General features: G+C 41.5%; 1 protein-coding gene across 6 annotated transcripts in view; it reads left to right on the top strand.

Moving 5' to 3' along the window:
- The first annotated feature begins 3,140 nt into the window (after positions 1-3,140).
- LOC307250927 (CUGBP Elav-like family member 2) overlaps positions 3,141-20,456 on the top strand; it is a 28,266-nt gene continuing 10,950 nt past the window's right edge. For 3 of the 6 annotated variants that reach the window (XR_013844892.1, XM_080028198.1, XM_080028200.1), the window contains exons 1-7: positions 4,255-4,360; positions 12,312-12,508; positions 15,361-15,443; positions 17,055-17,103; positions 17,631-17,765; positions 18,662-18,741; positions 19,919-20,080. Coding sequence is in view for 5 of the 6 variants with exons in the window: in XM_080028198.1 (XP_079884324.1) it covers positions 4,287-4,360; positions 12,312-12,508; positions 15,361-15,443; positions 17,055-17,103; positions 17,631-17,765; positions 18,662-18,741; positions 19,919-20,080 (780 nt within the window). In the remaining variant the exon portion in view is untranslated. Of the gene's footprint in view, positions 3,385-4,059; positions 4,361-12,311; positions 12,509-15,360; positions 15,444-17,054; positions 17,104-17,630; positions 17,766-18,661; positions 18,742-19,918; positions 20,081-20,456 lie in introns of those variants that run through there. The other 3 variants (XM_080028199.1, XM_080028201.1, XM_080028202.1) reach the window with 2 other exon arrangements.

Below are 20,456 nucleotides of genomic sequence, written 5' to 3' on the forward strand. Positions count from 1 at the left end.
CCACGGGTTTATTATAAGCCAGCTCCTGGAGGGACAGTGACATGTACATCCCCACAGGAGCTGAATACAGAATGGTTTTAATATTTACCTACTCTGTGTACAGGTGCCTGCCTGATGATGAATGGTTAATAGCTATAACATAAATAGCTATAAAGGGCACAGTTTTTAGGACACCAGGCTTGATTAACCCATTTGCACATTATGCCATTCCTCTGGCCTTTATGTGGAGCAGCTCACCAATTTAAATACGTGCCAACATGACCCGAACCAGGAGTTGTGGATGAGAATCTGAGGCAACTCTGTTGATGTTTCCTCAAATATGACAGTGGGAATAAATCATCCATGTCCAATTTTCTGAAGTTACCCTAATATGGGTGTCAATTAGTGCAAGAGGGCCACTGTGACCACAGGTTTACAGCCTGCAAACTGTGCTGCCTGCGGCAGCACAATGCATTAGAGCACGATGAGCTGTCAGAGAGGATTATTTCAGCCACGCCAGTCAGCGGAGGGGGTGGGCGCCGCTCTGCTGCACTAAACCGAGGAGAAAGAGTGGGCGGGAGGCAAGAGAAAGGGGAGAGAAACACAGAGGAAACAGGGAAAGAGAGGAAAGTGTCCATTACACCGGGTGGATTTTTCCAGAGCACCGATGTTGGAACACTCTTCTGAGCTGGCCCTGGTGCAGAGTTTGTATGCCAACAGCATGCGCTGTCCCCCCTCTGCAGCCGGGATCTCTGTCAGGAATGAGGACCTGCCTATGAGGTATGTTGGGGTTGGCCCCTCATTCAAATCTGGGCTAGCTTTTGTGGAGCAGCCCGTATTTGGACTGCTTCTTTGTCTGGGCTGAATATTGTCATAGGATGAATTGTTTCCAGTTGAGGCGTTCTCCCATGCTGTGACAGTGTGACTGTGGGCAGGGTGGTGTTCTGCTCTGCTCTCCCTATAGGTTTTTTTTCTAAGCCCCCAGAAACCATGTATTTGATCTAATGAATGTGGTCGTCCATATCAATCCCAACTCCCCTAGACAATAATGATTCAATCCGGAGAGAGGTTTAGTTTTAAATGGTGTAGGAATTTAAAAAAATACATCACTATCTTGTAGCATTATCATGTCATTTAATCTGCCGTCTTCCCTTTTTCAAAGTTCAAAGAAAGATAAATGTGTCATGATGCAGGTAATTGTCTCTGAATCACAAAGGCCACTGAAAAAGAAAAGCCTATGAGATTAGATATTCAGTGAAACCAGGCCTTCTGCACTCCCTCAGTCAAAAAATAATAAAAAAATAAAATAAATAAAAATAAATAAATAAATATATATATATATATATATATATATATATATATATATGAAAGAACAGGAAGGAAAATGTACATGTTGGAATTTACATTAAATACTGGAACTGGACCCTGATAAGGCAGCGTTCTCATGTGCATACAATAAATCTTGACACAGCAGATTTCCTCTAGAAAGCAAGATATGATGAAGTTCTCCTCTCCATTTTGAGAGCCCTTTAGTTGGTCGCCATTCTGCAAATGCTTTCACGTAAGGCAGTGCAGAGGGAAAAAAGTGTGCTCCCAAGTTCAAGGCGAATGTGAGATGATGGCCTATTTCTGCAATATGTGACTAAGAAATGTTGAAAATATACATTTTGGATATAGGACTTAAATTCCGCTGCATGAGGGGAAAACATTTGATGTAAACAACACAAGCATGGTACCTTTGAAGGATTATGATAGGATTACAGTAGTAATAATCTGAGATTAAGAATAGGAGGCTAGAAGGTGCCAGCAACAAGGTACCGCTTTAGGAAAACACTCCAATAAACATTTCCAAGGTGCATGTGAAATGGCAAAAAATTAACGGGTGTGATACGGAAAGCTTTGCTGTACGTATTGAACATACCCACAAGGCAAACAGTAGCTGCTCTTCACCAGAATCCTGCTCCTTTTATAACAAATATATTCAATTAGATCCCCTGAGATCTAATTGAGTCAAAGGAACTATGTGGATGCTGCAGATGGGATGAAATGATTGTATTTTTCCTGCATCTTAATGAAACCTGATTCTCCAGAGAGGTTTAGACAGTTTTTTTTATAGCAGCCCCTCTAGCTATATGGAAATGCATGTTGCATATACGGCTTGCCTGCATGTATGGCAAAATAGGTCGCCTACGACATCATGCATTCAAACCTCTTTTATCCAACGTTTTAGCGCATACTCAAAATTGCTATGGATACACGGATTAAGTCGGATTTCATTGATGGGATGCATTTTAACACTTGCTATGAATAATATTTTTGGATTGCGCAGCTGCTGGAGCAATAATGAATGGTTTGATAATTAGGCTACCCCACCGCCCACCCTCTGCCATGGCAAACAGTACTTGACAACATCCCCCCTACCTTTCCCTCACAAGTGTAGACTGGAGGCCTCGCCCTGCAAGTCCAGCACAACAAAAGAAGAGCGGCTACCCCTCCCCCAGGGGAGACAACAGCCCAGCACAAAAGGGGGGCATGACCTATGACCCTAGGGAAAGGCAAGATAGCAAGCACAACTGCATTTTAACCATCTCGCTTTTGATTGGAAGAGATTTATGGACCTATCCGCAATGTGAGGCAATGGAAGAGGCTGGAAATAGTGTGCATAATCCAATAATAATTTAAAAATCTTGGTGCCTAATTTAGACTGCTGGGAAATTATGGAAACAGGAAGCAGCATTATTAATCCTGATTGTAATGAGCTGGGTACTCTATCTAAACATCTTAAATGGCTCTGTAATCAGGATCATTAGGTGTCTGACTCACCCAAAGACTCATCTCCCTTCACAATGAAGCTGGACAGGATCTGATTCCTCTATTGCACCTTTCTTTTTAAGGCTGCAGAGCAATGCAATAATAAAATGGTGACACCAAAGCAAATACGACATCATGAACTACAAATAGGCCACTAAACTGTCAATAAAACATCACGTGCACGTCCCTATAGAGTCATTACGGTCATTTTGCATCGGGGCTGAGAGGCTTGCAGGGCACAGCACTAGGCAGCGTGGTTTCAGACTTTTGTTGGAGAAGCCACGCCTCTGGTTTGCTGCAGCTCCGTGTGCAGTGTGACAGCGGCTCGCCTGCATTTATTTCAGTCGGGGGACGAGAGGAGAAATTAGGAGGAAGGAATAAGGCGGATATCGGTGCACTCGCTCTCTCATGCAGTTTTGAAGAAGACGCCCCCTCCCTGCACCTGTTCTGCTCCGTCTTGTCGTCTTCTCGCCGGAGTTGAGCGGACGTCGCTTCTCATTGTTAGATAGACGTTGTTTTGAGCATGACTTCGACGTACGACATGGATTTCCTCCCTCTGGCTGAAAGTCGGCTAATGACTTCCAGCGAAACAATGTAAGTAATTGTAACTGTGTACACGGGCTACGATCGCTATAATCTTTTTTTTTTTTATATATATATCAGAAGCGCAAACATTTGTGAGTGTCTCGGGGCGAGTTGGCTAATGTTAGCTCCACTGGGATGCTAACAATGCTAATCACACGAACATACGCTCACCTGGAGTTGAAGTTAGTTTGTTTAACTCGCATAACGAGGCACGGAATCGCGACTTAAGTCTGTTTAGTAAGACTTCAACACCACTCTAACTATTACTGAGCATACAGACACTCTCAAGGGTAACTGATATTGCGTGAAGTGACTAGATAAAACGCATATATTTTCTTGCTAGCGGCGGTATCGGACACAGGGCGCGCGCTACAGTCAGTCAACTGACATGTGCTTCTTCCGGAGATGATCACACGTTTTGGTATCAGTCCTAAAAACAGTATTCATTATCTGGGGAAAACAAGTTGTGTTAATTAGCTTGTTCAAGCACAGCTCTACCTTACTTTTTGTTAGGTGCTTTAGTGAGTTTGAAGTTTACGTGTGCAAGAGCGAAACGGTAGGTGTAAAACAGCCCATTATCAAAGGGTTAAGGGGAAGTGCGTTGATTGGAGTTACCATTTTAAGTTGAAGTTAAGTTTGTCAATAATGTTTTTGTTGTCGACCTAATGCCGATTTGTTTTGCAGGCAGCACATAGAGGCTTTCGGCTCGGCTCGCCCTGCCTAGCAGCCGAGCCAGCTAACGTCGTTAGCTGCAGGTCCCGGGGTCCATGTTGAATGCTGAGTGCTTACTTAACGGCAGAAAACACGTGGTTTCCTACATTATTGAGCCATTAATGGAAGTCTTGTGACACGGGCACGTCAACAACTAGGGGAAGAAGATATTTAACCAAGCACAGAGGTCTATATTGTAAATGTGTCCTCTAGACATAAACTGCTCGTCTTGTTTGACAAAAAATATTTCCAAAGCCACAGCCTGTTTTAAAATGTAAATGTTTGCTCTTTTGAGACTTTCTACGCTTTTTTGAGTTTCATAGCAATAAATGGGCATGGTCTTTTCTTTTCATGGCTAGCACTCAAGTGAAAAATGTCACGATCAAGCTTTTGTTATAAGTAAACAATTATTTTACCTAGTTTTGTTATTAAATGATGTCGGTGAACTGGTTTATTTATATATATATATATATATATATATATATATATATATATATATATACACACACACACACACACACTGTATGCATGTTAGAATATTTGAAAATGTAATGTGCTTAAGGAAATTTCAAAGCTTTTTAACTTTTGGTCAATTGAGGAAATAACTAGCCAATTAACAAGAATATTTTTTTGCAGCTCTACTTTTGATTAGTAGTCGAAATTAAGGAAAGGTTGTGATTATCAATTGGTTTTTATTTCAAATTAATGCTATGATTTCCTTTTTAAATATTCACACTTATAATGGATTCTTTTTTTAATCTCCTCTTTGGGACTCTGGAAGTGAGGTGGTGATTGGTTTTACCCCGTAGTATTTGATTGATTTATCCATCTGATTGTTGACAGTGAGTGACTATCAGGGCTTAAGCATGATCCTTTGGCAGCCAGCACAGCCCTAGTGCTATGTAAGTAAGCTAAGCGTCACAGTGATCCCTTTTGTTGTGGCCGGGGAGCTGTTGATCTGTGCGAAGTGCAGTATCTTGGCACAAGTGTCCGGGGGCTGCTCGGCCCAGCTGTTCTGCTTTCTCCCCTCACTGTGAGGGTGGCAGAGGCGCGGCGACGGTGGTTGTGAGAGTGTGCCATGCGGCCAGATGTTGTATTCCAAAAGCAGGGGGGCTCTGTCTGATCTGGCCTGTCACCTGTTTCTCTGCTCCTGCTGCTAGCTTGGCAATAATTACAAGACTGGCTGTCTTGGACGCACAGCCTTGGAACGCTCATAATTACGGCTCTGTATGTTGAGTGGTGTGATCGAAGGTTGAGCGAATTCCTCTGCAAGCTTTGCAAACAAAAGATACTGCAGGACATGGTTACATAAGACCAGATGCACTCACCAACCATGTCCATGAAATTGTCAGTACGATTTGGCTCAAAATTAGAAAATATTAAAAAAATAAAATGTAGTGGAATCAGAAGTGTTTGGCTGAAAAAGGCACTTCTTCCGTGGACAGTCGAGAGTTGCACTATTGGATTGAGTGGATGTGACAACAAGGGAACCTCTGCTAGATTGATGCCTTTCTGGAGCAGAAAGTGTGTGCTTTTATAGGCTATGTCAGAAATCGCCAGGTATTTAATATACAGTATGTTTTTTTTTTAAGATAATTTTTGCCATTTTCAAGCTTTGATAGACAGTACAGAGTTGAACTGGGGAGACGGAGACAGTGTGGATGACCTGCAGTAAAGGTCTGCTGGTCGGATTTGAACTCTCAACCACTGCTATGAAGGCCGGAGCCGATATTGTACGCGCTCTATCCACTATGCCACCGGAGCGCCTTAATATACAGTATGTTATGTGCATCTCGTATAATAAGAATATCATGGAAAATAATTTGTCTAATTTACAGTGAAGTAATTCAAGCCTTTTTGATTTAGCTGATTAGTTTACATCTTATTAAAATAAAATATCCAGTTTAACATTTTTGAATATTACACAATACATAAATGTCGACTTGATGAATAGTGTGTTCATTTATGCACTCAATAACTGTGAAGGAAAAATTGCATCAATGTGGCATGCATGGAGGCGATACACCTGTGTTTCACTGCTCAGGTGTTATGGCTGCCCAAGTTGCTTTGATAGTGGCCTTCAGATCGTCTGTATTGTTGGGTCGAGTGTCTCATCTTCTTCAGGTCAGGCGAGTTGGCTGGCTAATCAAGCACATATACGGTCAGCCAACCAGTTACTATTAGTTTTGGCACTGTGGGCAGATGCCAAGTGATGCTGGAAAAGGAAATCAGCATGTCCATTAAGCTTGTCAGAAGACGGAATCGTGAAGTGCTCTTAAATTTCCTGGTAGATTGCTGCGTTGACTTTGTTCTTGATAAACCACAGTTGTATTGAATGGGTGAGTAAGGGAATGCTTTTGGACACAGCCATATACAAATGTGCAGTATTTGTTATCTTGATGACTTGTTTGGCAAGGGGAGTTATGTATGTATTAAATATGCTCTGTTGCCTATCACGGGTTAGAATCACGGATGACTAAACAAGCCATGGCGATAAGCACACTCTGTCAAAGTAATCAAGTGTAATTGGTGGATTTAGTGGGCTGTTTGTCTTTTCAACTGAATATTTCAATTCATGCTCCATCTGACACTTGATGGAGGCACAAGCAGAGTATATTTAGTTGGATGTTTGACTGTTTGTTCAGACGAGCCTTACTTCAACAACGTCATCCATAACCGCCAGGGACTCTTGGTGTGATTATGGAGCTAATGGGGCGGGCCTTGTCATCAGATGCTGGCCGTCTGTTAACATGCAGCCCATTCAGAAGCTGATTGAACACGTCTGTCTTCATCAGGGGAAATGCAACAATGAAATCAGGCCATATTAAGCTGAATTGGAGTTAATGCCAGGAGGAAAATATTTTAATAGCTTCTCATCAAAACCACAATAGGCTGATTAGGGTCGACCACTTGGCATGGAAATCAAATAACGCAGTCCTCCTGTTTCTGTTTTCTTGTCGCAAGCAACATCCATCCTTGGTTGTCATTTTTTATGTTTATTTAAAATGGTCCAACAGCATAAGTTGTTAATCCTGCTGCTGTTTTCTTTGACTAGTTTTCAAGAAACACCTTCAAGACTGTCTTCAAGATAAAGATATTTTTATACCACGCTCGTGAAACCTTATTCAACTTGTCATAGAATATTCTGCCTCTTTTTCTAGTTGTGGAGAAGCTGGAGCTACAAGAGGGAGCCTTTATGTTGTACTTGACAGCTGTCAAAGATACCAAGGCATTAGAGGCATTTTGTGTCGTTGAATCAGCTTAAAAGGCCATTGGTTTCCTGAAAGATAGAGCAACACATTATTTTTAAGGTATTACTAGCAAACAGCTGTTTTTCTCAGAAGCCTTACGAGTGTCCATGTGAATGCCGACTTAAAAAAAATGTTATCGCCAATAAATAATGACAGCAGTTGGTGTGGGTTGCCAAAACAGCCCAAGGCAAATGAGTTTTAGTGTATTACTCAACACAGGAAGACACTCGGTCTCGGCATGATGTGTAACATTTCCCCAACGAGGCCCGTTTAATCAATATTTTAAGCAAATAAACTATAGTAGTTTCACCCCAGCATTTATTATAGCTAGAAATTATACAAATTCACCTACAGCAGGGTTTAATAATGTAAGTGACTACAAATAATGTGGAGCAGTAAGGTGGCTTTCCATCAGAAGATATGACACAATACAAATCATGTGGCATGTGGTGTTGCTGTGACCCCCGATGGTTTAGGGATGAGTAATGTCCAATCACACAGCGCTGAGCTTTCAAAATCATGTTCATTACCGGGCAAATTGGCTGGCGTTCTATTATGGACATAGCAAAGGTGTCGCTGGCATACTAGTGCGGTCAGCGCGAGCTCACCGACTGTTCGGACACATGGTCCAGATAAATCACCTGATTTTATGGGTGGAGCAGACGTAAGCATGCAACTGTGGTGGCTCTGAAAGACAGCTGCTGTAAGGCGTCTTGGAGCACGATGCACTGCCACAATGTAGAGCTGTATGTAGAAGCTCAGCAAAAGACTTTATCAGGAGTCCTGACAGGAAGCAATCTTCTTTGTTGTGGACGGAGCAGGGCTGGCCAGTCGAGACAAAATCATAGTATTTTGTAGCCAGTAGCCTTTTATCAGTAACATTTATTGTATGAAATAAATAAAAGTGGATATAGTCAAGCAGTTGGCTGCCTTTGCTGTTTCACTTGGTTAGGACAGTCAAATAATTCAATTAAAGGTGAAGTAAGCGATTTATTTATGTTAATAATATAATTGTTAAATCGCTCTTTATTCATACAGTGATCACTTATATAATGTGCGCGTTTCATAAAGCCGATCTCTGTCACTCATTCTGCATGTAATCGGCAAATAAACCTTTCGGGATCCCACTACTGATAACCAATCAGAGGAGAGAACACTACAAACAGGCACTCGTCCCACTGCCGGTGCACGCGCAGAGCGACAGATGGGTGAATGTGTATGCGCCTACAATGGCGGCGCAGGTAAAAATCCTTCCCAATGTCTGTTTTGATGGTTTTTATCACACTTATGGATCTGAGATGATGCTAGATAACTCGCTGCTTGAAGACTGCAGTGTATTAATTAGGGGTGGGAATCTCTTGGCACTTCACGATTCGATTCTCGATGCAATTTTTTTTTTTACGTACATATGTGTGATTTTCAAAAATATATTTATATACACATCTGAGTTTGCTACTCAGAGTTTGCTAATCACTTCCTACTTTTGTGATGATCATTAAATACAATCAACAGATGAATTACCTTCTCTAATATTGTATTAGAGAAAATGCTTTTCTTGTCACAAATATGACTTTCTATGACCAGTGCAATAATCAATGCAGCTTTCAACACAATATGGAAGTATGTAAAAACTAAACCGATTCAGTTTAATTCTTTCTACTCTTGTGAATCATGTTTCTATAGGATTTATATTCAATTATTTTCTATGTCATTTCAACAACATTGTGCAAAAAGTATGGCTTGGAATTCAGCTCTCATACAAAAACGTAAACGGACACAAAACCAGTGCAGGTCATATGGGTTTGGTGCTCTCTGCCCTTTTGTTGCCACTTTTAACAACTCACACTTGTTTGGTGTGTATAACTTTTATGAATCGATTCGGAATCGTTCGAGAGAGAATCGCGATTAATCGGAAAATCGATTATTTTTCCCACCCCTAGTATTAATGTGATGAGGGAGGGGACTGCTAACTGCAGTCACTGACAGGAAGTTAGCTAAACTAACCATTCAGTTTACTGAACCTTTAACTGTAATGTAGGCTGTGTTAAAACACCGAAAGGTTTGGTTCACCCAAGAAATACAAATAATTTATTTAATACCTCAAGCCATGCAGATAGCATTCGTTATATTTGCTCAGGTTTTGAGATACAATGTCTGACTTGATATTTCTGGTGCAACCCCGATATGACCCCAAGGTGAAGGAAATTTTCAACAACAAAATAAATATGTCAAACTTTGACATTACTGAAAAATGTACCTTGTTATTCTGAACCCACTTCAACCCAACAGTTTTCTTTAATACAAATTTCTACTAAAGAAATAAACCCTGTGAAAAAATAACTGTCAACAGTGTGTTGTTTAAGGTATACTAGCAGCTTAATGTTGGCGTAAAGCCACTGCTTTGACGTAACATTATGTTGCTTAAACAGCTTAAAATCCACCCACTGATAGAAACCACTTAATATCAGCAGATGCCACTTAAAACTGATATGTGACTGGCATTTACTGACTGTCCTTTACTGATCCTTGTATGCAGCTGTTATCTTTGTGGTAGATAAACTAATTGGAATAGCCATAACATTATTACTAGCCCTTTTAAAGGAATGATTCTACGTTTGGTATATAGACTTATTTAAAGCAGACAGTTATCAATTAATTTAATTGTTTCAACTATCCCGGTTCTTGATAAATATAAATGTGAGCATATATGAATAAAACGGAAGTAATTTAGACAAGTCATTTATGTGTTGTGAGAAAGAATATATTATTCTAGTTACTTTTGTCTTCAACCATTTTCTGAACCAAAAAGACAATGCACAGCTGCAGGGGGTCTGAGAGTTAAATGAATGTTAAAGACACGCTGTGTTTTCAAAGGGAGTTGATTTGGAGCCTTCGTGTTTTTGAATGCTGGGGCACAAATCCAGTTTTTCATGCGTTTCTACAGTGAGATTTCATCAAAGGCCCTAAGCAAAATGGCGTCGTAGTGCCACAGGCAAAGCTGGATAAATGGTGTCACCCACCAGTGCTGTGGCTTTAGCAGACGAAGCCATCCATGTTTCCAAAGCATCTCTCTGACTTGGCCCATTGTGCTGTAGAGGAACGGTGAATAGTGTTCTCCAGCATGGGGGAACAATATGTGATTGTTCCCCTGCTGTGGTGAAGAAGCTGTAGGTTACTCTCTGTACCATCGCCAAAGCGCCTGAGGAGGAGATGTACCGCAAAATCTCTGCGTGCTAACCAGCGATTCTCGCAGGTTTAGAGCTCTGCAGTGATCTTTTCGTTTAGCGGTTGGAGGGGAGGGGGGGGGTACTCAGCCCTTTTTTTGGGCGGAGAGGGGCCTTTATTTCACTGGAGTTTTTAATTTTTATGTCGTCATTCCAATGAATTGAGTCTCCAGGGGGAAGAAAACGTCTATAGTGAGGCGTGGACTTGGATTTCAGAAGAACAAAACCTGAAGTGTGATTTGTTAGCATGTCATTTAAGTCCCTAAAGGAGTTTGGTGTTTCTGCAGAACGGCTTGGCTCAATTTGTAAGAGATGGATGGCCCGGGTCCAAAGGTCTGTGTGTAAAATTGTTTTTAAATGAGTTTATATTTGTCGTCATTTTCAATTTTACAATGTTTGTACTGGGCTCGCCAGACTAATATGTTTTGTACCACATATTGCACTTTTTTTGCTGTGCTTGTGGTTAGTGGCCCTTCTTGATCGTTATTGTGTGCTGGCCATGGAGTGAAGGTCTACGCTTAACATGATTTCTCTGCCTCGACACCCGTGGAAGGCTTTAGCTCTGGCCTCACTCATGTTTTCCAGCACCTCCGCCCTGTCAGGAAATGTTTGTGTTGGTGATTTTAGTGTGTTTGAGTGAGACAAAGATGCCGTAGTGGTTGTTACACCAGTGGGTATTGATTCACTGTCCCAAGGCTTGCCCTAAAGGAAAATAGCAGGATTTAGTATTTCACTCCTCTCCAGTGCTAACCCGACCACCCAGATTTTTGCTCGATATGTTGTTGCTTTGACATGTCCATTAGTGAGAACAATGTTGTTTTAGGATCTATTTCAGTGCCCACAAACTAAATGAGTAGGGCTGTGGATCCCCATTTCGATTAGATTCCGATTCCTGGGGTCACAATTTGATTCAAAATGATTCCCAATTCAAACTCGATTTCTGGATTCAGTTTAGAAGAGGATTTCTGGATCTACTCCAGTCCAATGTTTGCTAAGAGGAATTGTGGCAAATGATGGCATCAAATTAAAGTCCATGTCTTATTTATCTTCTTAGTTAATTTTAAGGTGTAGCTTGTAATGCAAGGTGTAGCTTGTAATGCATGTGATTTTAAGGCAAGTCAACATATTTCTTAAAAAATATAAATGGTTTTAATTTAATAGATTTTTGCAAATAATTAATCTATTTAAAATTGCAGGAGATAAGAATAAATTCACCACCCATATAAATAAGTCACAGTTAAAACATGTTGGTACTCCATAAACCAAGTGATTCTCAGTTAGACATGTAAAAAAGAAAAATCTTAAAGACAGTCAAGTCATCCACTGCCTCCACAGCATCATTCATTATGCAAATAAGAATCTTGTTAAAACGGTGTATAATAACTCATGAAAAGTTACATCCGTCTTTGTATGCTTTTATTTTGTGACATCTAAATTGCTACAATTCAAAATATTGTTACCACTCTTACCCTCCAATGCCCAAATAATCAAAGTCACTTTAAAGTGAGGATGATTGATTAATACAAAACCTTCCAATATGTTACTTTGTTGAAATTTGTTTTTCACAATGTGCCAATATGTCCATGGCGGCTGGCTGTACAGTTCCGCGCCTACGAGTGGCGTATTAATCGCACAACTCAACGAATCGATAACTAAATTAGTTGCCAACGCGTTAGTATCGATTTTTATCAATTTGTTGTTGTAGCCCTAGTAGTATACTTATAACCGATTTTATTCTTGTTTCTCTTAGCAACGGCAACGGCAGCAAGATGAACGGGTCGCTGGAGCTCTTGGACCAGCCAGACCCAGACTCCATCAAGATGTTTGTGGGACAGATCCCACGCGCCTGGTCAGAAACAGAACTAAAAGAGCTTTTTGAGCCCTACGGCGCTGTGCACCAGATCAACATCCTCCGTGATCGCACCCAGAATCCCCCTCAGAGCAAAGGTGAGTTCACAGAGGTTACTGGATGCTAGTTGTTGATTCATCACTTTGATTAATGGTAGACAAACTGATTACAACTTGTGACTCATCATTGAACATTTTCATTTTTTAAGTTATATTAAATAGATTATCTCCTGTTTGATAAAATATAAATTGTAAAATAATTTCAAAAATGTATTGTCAGCAATAATTTGGCACATCAAAATATTGGTGAGTTACCTTCTAGGTGACAGAAGTACAGAGAAATGACACCATTATATGGGCCACCATTGCCTGTATTTTCTTGTTATTTAATGGTCAAGCACAATACACAAAACCCAGTTATTGCCACATCAATAGCCATCACATTTTAGCACATTTGCCTAAGCAATGCACTTCATTTCTTGTCTGCACATGCAGAAAAGCAGTGTTTGTGCTAACAGAGATGACTCAATATTATTTTGTTTCAGGATTAAAAAATATAACTCCTTTTTACGTAAACAAGCTTTATGGAATATTTTTTTCTTTTCACATTGCCATGCTAGTTTAAAGGTAACTTTTTATGAAGGAAGTGTTACTCAACTGCAATTTTCCATTAAGACATCTATCAATGCACTCACCTTTCGAAATGCTGCTTGAGTTGAGCGATTCAGTTTAGGTTGCAATTAGAGGAGACATGAAGTGGAAGCCTGCTGTCTGCAGAGAGCTGCAAAGTGCAACTGGAAGTGCTCAGTCTCCCGTAACTAACTGCAGGTGAATAAACTAAATGGCAGTGTCCCTGATGTAACTGTCCAGGTTTTACAACCTTACCCAAATTTTAAATTCCCTAGATGGTTAGATGACTCAGTATTGTTAAAGGCACTAATCCACCCTCTGGTTTTAATGAGGAGGGAGTCGGGGCCCTGTTGATGCTGGACTCTGGTTATCCAACAGTTATCCATCGTTTTTGAGTTGTGTCCAGAATGGTATTATAAGGCCCTTAGAAAACTCTGCTCCACTGAATGAGTTCTTAAAATGGTTGAGTTTAGCCTGACTGGCTGCTCAGCCTAGTGGGACTGTCATTTTATCCATGTAGTGCAGTCTATCCTTATCACTTGCCCCCGCCCTTTTTGCTTTTACAACTGAAGGCATGCTGACAATAATGCTGCTTCGATCAGACGGATCTTCTTAGAGTCCCCTTTTCTGTTTCAAAAAATATTAATTTAGCTTCCTTCCCAAACGACAGTCAAGCAGCAATAATTACAAATACCAACATAATGCCAGTGTTGTCTTGTCTCAAATGAATCAGTTGCCTAATGATCAGTCAACTATTTAGCAGTATCATTCACAAATCTTTGTGGAGTGCACCAAAAGGAAACTTTAGTTTCTGATTTAAGAACTTGACTTAGTACCTAGGTCTCCTCACTTCACTGTGACTTATAGGTCAAACAGTCAAGTTTGTAAGGGAAATGGGTACCAGAGAAGAACGTTATTCAGATAATCTTGTTTACAAAAATGTACCAATATTTTCCGACAAAAAATCTTGATTGAAACTCTCCAGCCTGTTTATTATGCTGTGTCAGTATAAATATACAGCCAACACTGTGCAGTTCATTGGGAGGCTGAGGAGTTCAAAGCCCCTTTTTATATAGGCAGAGCCCTCCCCTGTTCTATACGGGGTGTCAGCTGTGATGGCCTATTGACATGTTAATGCAATGTTAATGTATTCTAATAGATAATCTAGCCCGATCACAGCGGTCTGTGGCTCACCCAGGCTGTGTGAGGTGAATATGTTGCAGCAGCAGCCCCGACGCCCATCAATCCTCCTTTTCCAGTACTACTTCTCCTACTGGGAGAAGTAGTATCTTCTTTTTTTTATCAAAGTGCTAATGCCTGAAGATATTTGGCTTATGTCTATTTGAATGGAAGATAATGTTCCCTTGCCTTTTGATTATTTTTTTCATTGAAATTGCTACTCCTACACATCCCACTTCCATCTTAGTTGTTTACTGCCATGGATCTATTGAGAGGCTATCAGATTTGTGTTGGTTTTTAGGTCACGTCTACTGCGGGTCATGAAGAAATCATCAAACTATCTCGCCTATGTGGATGGTTTATTTAGCTCTAGTAAATCGGTGGCAGGGCTAAGCAGCAGAGAAAGGGAGTTCAGCTGGTTTTCAGAGAGAGAAGAGAGCAGCTCGATGCATATTCGAGTTCAACAGCCCTCCCCACGGCCTGGGAGCTCCAGTAACGGCATAATACACACTATGTAGGTCAGAGACGCTGCAGTGCTCCACTTCCCCAGCCCAGTGAAACTGACAGGCTGGAACGCCACTGGCGGTCTGCTGGGACGGAAGGATGAGAGGCTTTTTTTCCCTCTCCCGCTATTCTTTTCTTCATCCCCCTCCCCCATCACGTCCCTCCTCCCCACAATTCCTCTCCCTTGCTTTCACTCCTGCTCCCTCTTGTCTCTTTGTGCTGTTTTCATGCCTCCTTCGTGTATGTTTTCGTATGATTGGATTCTTATGTAAGGGGCACTACTCTCTCCGATGTTTGTGTTGATAATGTGCCTTAGCTTGCCCATGTTGACCTGAGGACTGTGCTTCAGTGCATTTTGACAGCCTCTAATTCCATGTTCATCTCTTTGTCCACAACAGCCTTCAACTATCTTATTACTCCAGTGTCCTCGCTGCACACAACAGTTGTCGCTAAGAATATGCACGTCACATGTTTAAAACATGTGACGTGCCCAGAACGTATCCTCATCCATTTATCTTCTCTCCTGCGCTGCAGCAGTCATGGTATTATATTAACAGTCTGTATGCGAAGCGTTTTTTAATGCTGTTTTTGTCTCTTTCTCCCCACACATTTGTTTGCCCCTGTTTTTGTCTCTGCAGGATGCTGTTTTGTAACTTTTTATACAAGAAAAGCTGCACTGGAGGCCCAAAATGATCTGCACAACATAAAGACCTTAACTGGGGTGAGTAAGTACAGTATGGGTTGCTTTTAGCTGCTCGAGACGCTCTATATCCCAGATGCAGGCGGTGTGCTGACCGATAATGAGCTCCCGGCTCACTGAACTGGCCTGAGAAGTATTCCCAGTCCACACTAAACACTTAACTGCCCTGAACCTCAACACACTGACCTGATAAGCCATCTGACCCAAAACACGTATACATACATGCAGCAGGTAGCGTGTTAAGTGTGCTTGACCAGGCAGCAGGTTACACTCTCAGGCACTGGACCCAATTTCAACAAAGTGGAACAAATTATTAATGCTTGTCTTCATGAATCATTGATGCACATTTACATTTTTATTTCCCAAAGATAGAGGTATACAAAGTGGTGAGTTAAGTATTTTTTAACAATGCAGCCTGGTGAGAGTAATTTTGGTCTCCTAATTCCTTACTTGATTTATCCAGATAGATTAAAGTCCAGTCAACTGGAATAAGAGCAATTGCTTGTTAAAGCTCTACAAATCTGCCCTGCTTATACACTGTTCTAATTTACTCTGCTTCAAATCGATTAAATCAATACCCAACAACTCCAGCCATCGATTAAATCAATATCCCATTGTATTGGAAATTAACTACTGTCAGTAAGGTTACAGGTAAATATTGAACCCAGTTGAAGAATGACTGTTGCAGACGGGGTCTACAGGCCTAGTTCTCTTTGCTAGAGGACTATCAATCAGCCCAGACATCAAATAAAGTGTAGTCTAACAGCTCAGCTCTTGAATCCCAATCCCCAGTCATACTGTTACTGGCACTGACTGCAGGTGACTGAGTTTGGATTGCGCTGCAATGGAAAAGCTTGTTTGCCTGTTCCCGTTTCTCTCCCTTCGATCCCTCACTCTCCTTGGTCAGTGACGCTAGCCAGTTCCCATACTGAGCAGGCCATCTGTCTCCTTGTCTTTAGTTTTTGACCAAAACGATACCACCACTTTTCATAAGAAGAACCTGCTCAGCCATCTAACAGTTACATTCATTTCCTATTTTTTACATTACATGGCAGGTAAATGTACTAAAAATAGTCACTAATTTGACTACTCATTATGGCAAGAATCGACAGATGTGAATGTAGTTATTCTGTGTCCAAAGCGTCATGTTCAGCACATTGATGCTAATTCAATAAAAAAATCATAGCTCAGATATGTATAGAATATTATGGTGTATAGGGGGTTAAAGACATGTCTAAACTCATACTGAATCACTGTACATTTGAAAGCAATACAGATCTGGCTTGCTTGTCAACCAGCACACTTCAATTGTTTTAAAGAAAATGAATGATGTTGACTGGATGAATCGGATCATTTCAATCACAAGTCGACAGTACAGTGAGAGGTGAAACTGGATACTTTGATCCATGCCATTAATTCATAGACCTTTCCTCCTGAATCGGGCATTGGTGAGGGATGATGCTTTCAGAGTGATAGAACAAAACAAGAGGCAGATAGCACTGCTTGAAGATGGTGGGGGATGGGAGACCCTTGTGATGAGTGATAACGAGGCCAAGCACCTGCAAAGTTTAGAATGTGACGGGTGCAGTGTTAACCATTCATTTACGCTTTTTCTTTTTTTTTTTTTTACAGATGCATCATGCTATCCAGATGAAACCCGCTGACAGTGAGAAAACAAGTGGTAAGTGGGTTCATGTTTAAGGCGGTGTGAAACCAGCCAAAGGATCTGAGGTAAAATAGACAATGCCCATGGAGTAAAAATGTTAGAAGAGCTAGATTTGGCCAACACAATATGGGTTGAGATTTTAAAGAAAAGCGGTAGCTAGATTGTCTCTATTTAATGAGGAGGATTTAATTAAGGAGTTCAGAGAATGTGCAGCAATAAACAATTTCTTTGGTGTCAGGGGTTTCAAAGATGAAATGCTTTAGCATTGGGGGGGAAAGAAGAGCAGGTACAGAGAACGAGGGCCCAAATGGTGATGCAGTCATCTGTGTAGAAGAGTAGACGCTGAGGAAAACAAAGCTGCAAGTTGCAGAGATTTGTACAAGAGGCCGGCACCTTGAGTGAGAGGCAGAAAATGTGGCAGTATGACAAAGCGCTTGAACAAGAGAGGCGCATGATTTAACGCCTGAAGTATCTGACGCTTTTATAGCTCCATAATTGTTTAGGTTTAACTGAATAGCTGTTCTCTTTTCATCCGTCTGCAGCGGTGGAAGACAGAAAACTCTTCATCGGAATGGTTACAAAGAAATATGGCGAGAATGAGATCAGAATGATGTTCTCATCTTTTGGACAGATCGAAGAGTGCAGAATCCTCCGGGGACCAGATGGTCAGAGCAGAGGTAGGTGTGCTTTCAGTATTGTCACAGTGTTGTTGGCTTCACAGCCGGCACCTTCAGTGTAGCCGACTACATATTCTCATAACGTATTTATACAGGCCCCTCCCTACTCATTTCAACACCCCTCTGCCCACCAAAATCAAGTGCTATTCACCTCCAGTGCTACCCATTCCATCCCCATAGTCTATGCTCCCGTCACTGTTAGACTCAGCCTCCGCATCTCGCAGTGAAGGGCCACCGCACTTGCTGCCCGGCACAAAGGCTAGTCGCCTTGACAACCGCTCGCTGCTGGTGTTCGTGGGCTCAGCTGGCAGGCGGCTCGGCTCAGCTCAACACAGCTTCTCCTTTACCGCCTCCTTCATCACACTCTACAAAGGCTGGAATTAGGCTGTCGTTGCATCTCGTACTTAGCTCTCTATTGCATAAAGCCTCAGAAAGCGGGCAGCACAAGTCTTTCTGAGCAGGGACAGTTCACCATGAATTCCTACTCTTTTTCTAGTAAATATAATCATTGTTACACTGATTTTGAAATGGAACGTAATACCTTTTTGATCTAACATATTTGAGCAAATCAAAGCCTTTCACTGTCTATCTGTGTGCATTTTCTGTGTGTATAATCACGTTAAATGTTTCACCATGACACAACATAGCCTCTTTGGGTGGCAATTTAATCCGTCAATCACTGTGCTCATGTGACACGTGTTACTGTTCTCCTTGTTGTGTTCTTTCTCTGTGTGCTAACCAGTGAGGGTGGTTCTGTGTGCTTGGGAGTTGCCATTCTCTGTACTGTAATGTGTTTTTTGGGGTTCATAACGAGTTGTCCAAACCTTTTGTCTTGTTTTGTTTCTTCTTGTCCCTCCTCCCCCCCTCTCCCCTCTCCTATTGTTCCCCCCCTACAGGCTGTGCGTTTGTCACATTTGCTACCAGGGCAATGGCACAGAATGCAATCAAAACCATGCATCACTCTCAGACTATGGAGGTACTGTACCCCTTAGCACCTATTTTCATTTTCCCCCTTCCCCCCTCATACATTTTGCTGCCCCCTTGTGTTTGGAAAAATGGAGAACCTGTCCAAGCAGACGTCGTCCATTCATCACAGAGCATGAGCCATTTCCAAAACCACACTTGCCAATTACAATACATTGTGGTCGGAAAAATAATTGAATAAGACTTGAAGCATTGTTTCTCACGTGTATATACTATATCTGGAGCTAAAAAGACAGAAATGTGGTCATCTCTAATTTGGGCTGGACTAAATGCATCTCATTTATTGATTCTGATAATATTTTAGAGCCTAACCATCACAGTCTGCCATACTCAATCTATATTTTGGACCTCAGGGAAAAGAGCCCACATCATCAAATATAGGTTAACAAAGAATTAACCTAGACTGAAGCAGCTACCCTTTTAGATTTTTTCAGAAATTGGGTCCATGTCATTGTGTAGCGTAGCCAATGGTGTCTTAATGGAAGTGGAGCAGCAATAATTTGACAGCTAGTGGGTCAGAAGCTCCGAAGGGAAGCATCTAATTGAGCCCAACCAAACATAACACTCCTCCTGCCAGATTAAAAGCAGGCCCCACTGGTGGTGCCACCTATACTCCCTCCCCCCTCCCCCCCCATACCATAACCTCCCTAATTCTCAGCTGCCGTGAGAGGTGCGACAGCCATTTTCCCTGTCCAGGCTCGTCCCCCTCTGGCTCTCAACTCTCAAAATACTTTTGCAATGCATGCCTTGTGTCCATGCGTCTGTCTGAACAGTATGTGATTGTCTGTGTGTTAGTCTCTATTGTAATGCATTTGTCTTGGTAATGTCTTACATCTTTTCATTTTATGTTTTAAGTGTTGTCTCCATCTGTTGTCTGCTTGTCTGTGGCTTGTCAGTTCAACTCCAGTACAGTTCAGTGTAAAAATATACACTGTATGCAGCTTTATAATGTGCCCCTTTTTTGGAATGTGGCTCAGCTATGCATGGCAGATGTCCTCTGTGTTAGCTTTGATATGAATGCAACAGGCATAATAAAATGTCTTGAGGTAAAGACGATACCCTGTTTTGAAAATTCTTAGCAATGACTGTCCTTGCATTGTTAAATAACCTTTGAATCCTTCAGTGTGCTTCAATTTTATTTCTAAAGTCTGACCTCTTTACTGCTTCAGGGCTGTTCTTCACCTTTGGTGGCAAAGTTTGCAGACACACAGAGAGATAAGGAGCAGAGGCGCCTGCAGCAGCAGCTGGTACAGCAGATTCAGCAGCTGAACAGCGCCTCCACCTGGGGAAACCTGGCCGGCCTGGGGTCCCTCTCGCCGCAGTACCTGGCTGTAAGTGCCCAAACATGCATTAATGCATCGTGTAGCACAGTTTTAGTTTTTGCTAAATGTATTAATATTTTAGCCATTTGTTGACCATATGGGCCTTGACTTGGGATGTACATTCAATTACCTGGCTTGCAGTATAAGGAAAACATCAAAGGCAATAATTATACATTAGATCATTCTTGAGGATGTAGTTTGGTGGTGTCATGGTTGTTGGATTGTAAGGTGTTGGTTAATGTGTGAACAGAGCACATAGTCTCAACAAAAGAAGAAGAGACACAAAAGTAAGTGTTTTCCTCATTGTAGTGTATTGAATTTTACGATCAGGTGATCCTGTTTTGTTTACCTACTGCTTGTTAAACTGAGTAACTCATGGAAGGAA

The sequence above is a fragment of the Ammodytes marinus genome, assembly GCF_949987685.1.
Source record: "Ammodytes marinus genome assembly, chromosome: 5".
NCBI classification, from domain to species: domain Eukaryota; kingdom Metazoa; phylum Chordata; class Actinopteri; order Uranoscopiformes; family Ammodytidae; genus Ammodytes; species Ammodytes marinus.